The sequence below is a fragment of the Pinus tabuliformis genome, chromosome X (genome assembly GCF_031772625.1).
Source record: "Pinus tabuliformis cultivar Carrire ecotype Pingquan chromosome X, CPIR1, whole genome shotgun sequence".
NCBI lineage: Eukaryota > Viridiplantae > Streptophyta > Pinopsida > Pinales > Pinaceae > Pinus > Pinus tabuliformis.
Window position 1 is genome coordinate 698,893,906 of NC_142308.1, and position 8,969 is coordinate 698,902,874.

The window sequence follows — 8,969 nt, forward strand, 5'->3', positions numbered from 1 at the left end:
AGACTGAAAAACAACAGGAGGAACATTGAGTCAAGGGTCCCAAATGGCAGAAATTACACAAAAATTTATAGAGAAGCCATGAAGTCGACTCTCCTTAAAACTATTAGGTGCAGCCCATGGACAGTGCTGTCAGGATAGTTGAGACATGTGGCCTGATTAGTGCGAATCACTCTGAGATTCTTGACTGTATACACGAATATGGGTCTCCACTGAGCTTCCCAAATCAGAATTTGGACAATATGGCCCCTATTCCAAACCCATTTGGATCTAGCACCTTTTCTGATAGTGGAATGTACAAAAGAGATGATTTATGCATAAATGCAAATGCTACTGTTCGTCGGGTTAAGTCTCCACATAAGCAAGTAATGACTCCAACGAAATGGAAGGGAAAATCCATCGATTTAGAGGGGAGTAAATCATGCAAACTATCACAATTATCACCTATCCACAGTAGGACTAAAACTCAAAATGATTACCTTCCCTCCTCTGTTGATGAGGATCTTTTAGCTTTGAAAAGGTTTATGGGAATAGATCCTCAACCCATTTCCATCAAGAAACTATCAATTATCAATTCGGATCCTCCTGGTGGGGCCTTTAATTCCCTTGAGAATGGTCGAAAGAAGGAAAGGGAAACCAAATACAAGAGCCTTGCACTTTGTGGAGGTCTTGGGTCTAATTTAAAATTGCACTTCTCTGAAGCCTTGGAGGAAGCCTTATCCTTGACTTTTGACCCTAGACCTACTTGCACATCATATTAAGTTAAATATGGAACTTTCCCATAGGGCCTTAGAGCAATATTTCTTGCTAAATATGGCCCCTAATGAAGATCATGTCTCTAAATGTCAGAGGCCTAGGATTTGCCCAAACAAGAAGATCCTTAAAACACTTCATTAAATGTAAAGGACCATCCATCATATTGCTGCAAGAAACTATGACATCACAAGATAAAGCCATTGAGATTTTGTTTAAGATCTTTCTGTTGTGGAGGGGTTGTGCAACAAACCATCATGGAAATTTTGGGGGCCTGGCAGCTATATGGGATCCAACAATATTCCAATTTCAGGCATACTCCTGCTTTGCTGGCATTATTCTGACTGGTCGTTGTAGGGACTACTCCTTCAAATTACGGGTGATGAATATATATGCACCATATGCCAATCGAAGAGAATTTTGGGACTTAATTAAATCCTCAGTAATTCTAGACATTCGTCCCTAATAATTGCGAGGGATATGAACTTCACTATTGCTGCAAACGAAGTTTGGGATCACAGGGCCAAATTGGATTCGATGGCTTGATATTTCAAAGAACTGATAGATGATGATGCCCTCAGAGACGTGGCTCCGTCTCCCCTATGCCCAACATGGTGGAACGGTCGTGCCGGATTAGAGGGTATTGCTAAAAGAATCGATGGATTCCTAGTTGACTCAATCTTATGCGAGAAACTAAATCGGTTACAATCCTATGTCTTGGTCTCAGACATTTCTAATCACGATGTCATCATGTTGGAATGGAATGTTGCATTGGACTCATCCATAAGAGCCTTTAAATTTAACCCAATATTGATAGATGATTTAGATATTTAGGCACTGGTTCTCCAGTCTTGGTCCTCTTCGACTGATTCTCTCTCTGAATGTCCCATTCTAAGGATCAAGGACAAACTTCTGCGACTTAAAAAGGTAGCCAAAACATGGATTTTCAACAAGAATGCTTCCCTCTGTTATGAATTGAATTCTATAGATAAGGAAATTGCAAGGCTTTGGGAGCCGATCACCCCTGGAATTTTCTCTATCCAACAACAACATGCAATCCTGAAATTAGTGACAGAAAAAGACAAAATCCTTCAAACACAAGAAGCTGATTGGAGGCAAAAAAGTCGCCTTGCATGGATCAAGGGAGGAGACCGTAACACAATTTTTTTCATCAGGCAACCTCCAAAATGAATCAAATCAACTCTATTTGGGCCATAAAAGATCTTGTAGGGAACATTCATACCACTAATATGGAGATTAAAAGGGAGGCACACATATTTTTCAAAGATTTATATAAATAAAGAGAGGATGACTACTTGCCGGAAAAATTGAGTCTTGCTGAAATGCTTCCCCTCATGGTCAAAGATAAGGACATGATGTTGTTGGACCAGCCATTCTTCGCTTGAATAACTAATGCAAACCATCAAAGAGATAGCCAAAGATAAAATTCCTGGGCCTGATGGCAGGCCGATTGCACTGTTCCTATTCTTTTTCGATATGATGGGACTAGAACTGGTGAACATGGTGGAAGTTGTTCACGTCTCTTGGCATATCCCAGGTGCAATCAATTCCACCTTTCTTACTCTTATTCCAAAGAAAATAAACTCTCTCTCTTTCTCTAATTTTAGGCCTATTTCATTATGTAATTATGTTTACAAGATGACATCTAAATCCCTTGCTAACAGAACTAAAAAGATTTTATCACCTCACATCTCTTTGGAGAAGTTTGGTTTCTTTTCTAACAGGTGGATCCAAGATGCATTGTAATTTCACAAGAATGCATTCAATCAATCAAGATGGAGAAACTAAATACATGTATCATGAAGTTTGACCTCCGAAGGGATTTTGACTGTGTGGACTGGGAATTCCTCACACTGATTTTATATAAGATCGGCTTCAAGCATAGACATGTTCAATGGATTTTGGCCTGCATATCATCTGCGTCTATGGCTATCCTCATTAATGGAGCACCTTCCCAATTCTTCAAAACTCATCGAGGCCTCAGACAAGGATGTGCACTATCGCCTCTTTTGTTTATATTAGTAATGGAAGCACTTAGTAGAGGTATCAAGAATAAAGCTGATGCAGTGGCCATCGTGGGATGAAAACTCACTAGAGGTTGTAACATAACCCATCTAATGTTTTTGGATGATGTATTGTGCGCTGAAGAAGCAAAAATCTCTATGTGGGAAGATTTTCATAAGATTTTTGGTGACTTCAACAAAGCTTCTGGCGTCATAATTAATCAAGAAAAAACAGAGCTAATTCCTCGGTGATGGATGAAGTTGCTGATATGTTTGGAGTCAAAATCATACCCATGTCTAGGGGTTTCAAATATCTTGGCTGTAGATTAAAGCCTAACAAGTATTCCATTTCGGATTAGGATTCACTTATTTCTAAATTCAACAAAAAATTGTCTAGCTAGGACAAGAGATGGCTCTCCTTGGGTGGAAGAGTGACAATGATTAAGGTTGTCTTGATAAGCATTTCTATTTACTGGATGTACCTCTTCCATATTCCTCAAGCTATCATCAACAAAATTGACTCCATCATTTCCAAGTTTCTTTGGTCTGGAGTGGGTGCTGCGTCGAAGTATCATCTAACAAGCCTGCAGAATATTGCGAGGCCTGTCATGAAAGGTGGATGGGGTATCATTGATTCCCGCAGTTTTAATTTGGCTCTACTAGTGGCAAGCATATGGAGGATTTTCTTCGTGAAGGGGCCTTGGAAAAATATCATGTTCAGGAAATATATCAAGCAGGCAAGCTTGGAGGAGTGGATTGCTGTGGGGGTCCCTTCGGCTGGTAGACATTCAAAAATCTGGAGTAGTCTCCAACTAGCCATCCCTTGGCTTTGCAACAATTTGAGTTGGAGGGTGGGTAATGGACTCTGCGTTAAAGCGGGACTAGACGCCATCAAAGGCCTCAATGGTTGCCACCTTCTCCCTTTCACAATCATCAATGACCTTAACACAAAGGGGCTAGACACTCTTGCTAAAATTTGGGAGTGGTTTATTCGTTGGCCCTTTGCTGTTGAGATTTGGGCTGGGGTTGCCACAATTTTGGATGTCCCACAAGTCAACGATGCGCCCTTTATTCTTGAATGTCTCCGATTATGGAAATTTAGAGAAAAATCTCATAGAACTCTTCCCCTTTATGTACTTTGGGGGATCTGGCGTGCTAGGAATGCTTTGATTTTCGAAGGCATTCGGCCAGAGACATTGATCTTTGCCATGGACGTTGCTGCGCATTTCATGGAAACTGGTCCTTGGAATCCGAAACACTCTCTATGGATTGTCTCATATGTCGATCTGACAAGCATCTACCCTACCTGCTTCTTTGATGGTGCCTCCTCTGAAGGTACTTATGGATGCGACGCCTCGCTTCATTTAGACCCCGCTGTCCGATATCATTTCTCATGGCACGGTGGTTGGGGGGAAAATTGCAGAGCTGAGCTGATTGCATTGTGGGGGGTTCTCAAGTGCTCTTCATGGATGGGCATTGGCAATATTCTTATATCCAGGGACTCCCTAGTCTTAATCAACTGGATTCAGGGTTGTTGTTCTCTTGAGGTTCCTGCTCTTTGCAACTGGATTGAGTCGATTCAGAACATCCTCCCCTCATTCTCTGACATCTCCTTCCGCCATGTTTTTCGGGAGCAAAACAGGGAAGCTGATGCACTCTACAAAGCTGGCCTTTGCCTTTGCCTTGGCTACATGTTATTTGAAAAATTCTCAATTGACCGGGGTTGTGGTCTGGGCTTCTTTGAATTTTAACTTACATCTCTTCTACGGGTTTTCGGTCACATTTTTTCTTGTTGAATCCTGTTTGGGTGGGGATCCCTGCAACTTCCGTATTTTTTCTGTTCTGTTTTCTTATTCCTCATATCCGTCTGCTCTGTCATGAGTCCAATGTGTTTATTTTTTGGATGATCATGTTCTGATATAGACCTGTGATTATGTAACTTTCTCTATGTAATGGAATGAAACCTTGTTTTTTTCTTTTGAAAAAGCTAGGTCCTTTTGATAGATATAGGTCAAGGTCTAGTAATCAGAAAAATAGGAGACAAAATTTGGATATCATTAGCCATAGGTTGTTTTTACTATTTTCTAGCTTAAGCATTAGACATAATAATTTGATGGGAAACTTGACCAACTGTTTTATTCTGCAACTATTCTAGTTTCCAATCTGGTAGACCAACTACCTCTCTGTATTTTGATTTGATTAAAGTAATATAAGTTTTTACTACTGAATTACAAAAAAAAGAAGCTCATACCAACCCATCATTAATAAAACTCTCAACAATTTATTACAAATCATAAAAATGAAAATCACGAGGTATTAGATAGATAAGTATGATTTAACAATCTCATCAAGGTTAAAATATACTCAAGAATCCACATCAACTCAAACTAAATTAAAAAACGAAAATCTAATAACTTACAATTATTAGTAAGTTATTATGAGTCAATGAATAAATTACAATTTATGAGTCAATGAATACTAATGAAGTGTTTTAAACAACTCTCAATCATTAAAAATGAATTACAAATTTATGAGTTAATGAATATTCATAAAGTATTTTTAAGTAGTTTTTAATTATAAAAATTGATTTTTTTAATTTTAAGGTAATTATTTGTGATTGGAACTGTTTGGTATGTATTTATGTTTGATATGTATTTATTGATGACGATATTAACTATGCGGAGAGGTGCTTTCCAACTCAATATGGAATAGATGTTATACTATGTAAAGATTTGATTTTTCAAATTATGAACCACTCCAAATTTTGACATCCCATGGTTTTTTCCATAGTATTCTTCTCTAATGTGACCTATTTTAAGGCATAAAATTCCAATAAAATATAATATAAAAAAGTGATGCAACTATTGTTAACACCACATGAAAATGGCTAGCCTGGTTTAAATTTTCGTTTTTGATGGAACATATATAGAATTTTAGCAATCTCTTTGAGTTGAAGCTCGCTTAAACATTTACAAAGTTTTAAATGGTAGCTAGTTTGCAATAAAAAAAAGGTTAATATTGATGATTTATAACCCATGATAAACAAGTTAATAATGATTATTTGTAATCCATGATAAACAATTGTGAATTTCCCAAATGTCAACATTTTCATTATTGAAAATCTAATGCTATAGTCATCATGTAGCCAGGGGGAAACAACTCCTACCTAATTATTAAAAAAAGTTGAGTGAATTAAATGATAAGGTTGCATCCATCTTTACATTTTATATTAAAAGAAGTTGAGTTAACTAAATGATAAAGTTGCATCAATCCTTACATTTTATATGCATCAATGATAGTATAATCTATAAGCTTGGGGTATAGGAAGTGTTGTCACTCGCTGCTAAATGTGTTTTCAGCTATGAAAATGGTGGAAAAGAGCAATGAAGTTTGAATCTATATCCCAATCCAAAGAAGCACTAAAAGCTAAATTGGACCCTCTCAATTGCATAGTGCTCGGAACGAGCTTTCCAACAGTATATGGAAGTCTGAAAATGGACTTCTAGATCAGAAGTTATAGTAGATTGAAGATACCATTTGAAAGCCAGAAAACAAAGAGAAAATGACTAAAGGTAAGGTTCATCACAAATCACAATCGGGGCTTTTCTGAAGCAGTAGCAGGGGAAGACATAGAAATTAGCGATCAACTGACCTCGCAAATCACAGATCGGAGGTCCATGGACCATAGTCTATCGGCGGTCAACGGTCCTGGCAACGACGGACGAGTAGGCAATCAGAGGTTTGGGGGGAATCATCATATCGGTGATCGCAAGTACCAGTGGGTACAACCAAATACGACGTCATGAAACCACCGAAGGCTAATAACATCAAAAATCGCCAAGATTTGGGTCTCTAGTGTTAAAGCGCCGGAGAGGGCCGATTGCGATTAACAAAGGAAATCAACTGCAAAACCAAAGAAGGACAAACCTTTTCTCTCTCCTCCAACAGGCCACATGGCGGAATGCCATTGGTCCCGATGAATCCACATGGAAGCTGACGTCAGCATGACATGGTGGTAAGGAGGACATGTGGCACGCAGATATGGCATTTTCTGGTGTCCAAAGAGGGCATATCTGGGTGACTCGTGTCACCACTCACAAGGTGACACGTGGCAGAGGATAACGTCACATCGACAATCACAAATTGCAGGATGAGGGATGTTGTTACGTCCAAGTTAAAACCCCAATTGTGATTCCATCGATAAAGGGGCGGCGATACAAGGGATGGCCAGCGATCACATGAAGAGTCAAGGAAGCAAGGGTCAAGTGCTAAAGGGCTATCACAATCGGAGGTCACAAAAATGTTGCTGCTCCAATGTAAAAGTCCCAATTGAAGACCCCGATTGCAATCTGCCAAAAAAGGTGCTCTGATATTTGGCCAAGCACCTGGTCACAGCCCCCTGGTTATATGAAAAGAAAGGCAGAAAGGGGCTAAATAAAGGGGCCAAAGGGGATCAATGATTGCATCTTTATGAATCCTGTTCAGTTTAGAGTTCTCGATACAACGCCGCCCCAATAAGCGTAGTACAGAGCTTTGAAGGTGGATGGGTCAGCAACTGAGGTATTAAATGAAGGCATGGAGTAGTTGGAGAGCGATATGGGCTAATCCTGTGGAAACCTCCACAACAAGAAACCTAGGACAACAATGGCCTCAGAAATGAATTTGACTATTTCGCTGCACGTCTTCAGAGAATAAATGAAGGTGTGAGACTCAGGAAGACATAATTTCTCAGCATGGGGCTCCACTTAGATACATGACGAAGGACTGCCAGGACAACCTCCACTTCTACTATGTAACAGGAAATCACAATTGACCACTATCAACTTCAGAGATTGGGGAAGTCAGGCAGTTAAGGCGAAAGCGCCAGGGACCAACTAAGTAGCTAGAGGGATGCACGATGACTGACACGTGGCCTGACTAGAAGTTTTCACATGAACAACATAGGGGCACTTCCTCCATCATCTTTTCGTTTTCCTCTTTCTTTTCATTATTCTGTATTTTTTGTTTGTTTCCAAGAAAGGAATCAGATCCTTAGAAATAATTTTGGGCAGCAAGAGCTATCGTAGGCCAAGGCAGATGGTCCGATGGTTTAAGTGGCCTAGACATGAGGTGGCTAGGGGGCTATGTGTGCCTTAGTTCGGGCTCGTTAGGTATAACTGGCCCTTAGCTGAGATATTTTGTAACTGTTTAGGGCTCCCCCTCTTCTTTTAAATACGGGGGAGAAACAATTAATAGAGGTTCCAGAATTCTACACCTAAGGGTCTAAATTCTGTGATTCCACTTTTGGTTCTACTCGCCCATTCATGAGGGACTTGAGCAATACACATGTTGAATGTAATGGATCGGGGATTGGGACTTAAGGATTAATGAAACTATTCGGGTGATTCCAAGCATATCAATGTGTAGTATGTTTCCCCTCTATAATCTCATTCCATCTGTGTTTTTATTTCTCTAAAATAGTGTGACGAAGCTGTCAGTTTCTCCCTTGTTTATGTTTGTATATTTGTTACCAAGTAGCAACAATACCTGTGTTAGCTACATATTTACTTAAGTACCTATAATGTGCACATATTTTCTTGAGCTTTTGGATACAAACGTGCCCATGAGTGTATGGCCTGAAACCCTAACTAGCGTTCCACTCATGCCGCTCTTTCATCTCTTACCTCTTCCATATTTCCACTGGAACATTGTTTCTTAAGATTCTGTTGGCAACCCTATGCATTGAATTCCCTCCTTTCTCTCCTCCTCTCCACCTTTACTACAACTACAATATTAAGCTGCTTGTTGTTGTGTGTCGGCCACCAGAACCAGACATTTCTTTTTGAGGTTGGCTCGATTTCCGCCCTATACATTTGGAACCATGTATTGGCTTGAGTTTACCTTCATGAAGGTTGATTGAACCAAGTCCCCCTTTTTATTCTCTTTTTAAAACTTCGTGACAACGAGAGTGCAACCGAAAGCCCTCACTGAAAATATTCCATGCACTCATCTCTGTAATATGTCCTAGGCACTGGTCTACAATAAACCCAGAGGTTGTCTCTAGGAATCTTTCTATGTCCCCCGAAGCACTTGTGCTGCAGGTGTCGATAAAAGCGACAACATCTTTATGGCGCTATTGCCAGGGAACGGTATTAGAATATTTTTCCCTGGGTATGACAATTTTTTTACATTCCCTTTGTTAGGTGAGCAAGGGAA

General features: G+C 39.7%; 1 protein-coding gene across 1 annotated transcript; it reads left to right on the forward strand.

Moving 5' to 3' along the window:
- Positions 1-3,211: 3,211 nt before the first annotated feature.
- LOC149141904 (uncharacterized) lies at positions 3,212-4,525 on the forward strand. Its single transcript, XM_089451360.1, has one exon. The coding sequence runs from the start codon at positions 3,212-3,214 to the stop codon at positions 4,523-4,525; it is 1,314 nt and encodes a 437-aa protein (XP_089307486.1).
- The last annotated feature ends 4,444 nt before the right edge of the window (positions 4,526-8,969 follow it).

What these genes read in the sequence shown, in the direction of transcription:
- LOC149141904 (XM_089451360.1), top strand. Translation starts at nt 3,212, where the DNA reads ATGATTAAGGTTGTCTTGATAAGCATTTCTATTTACTGGATGTACCTC.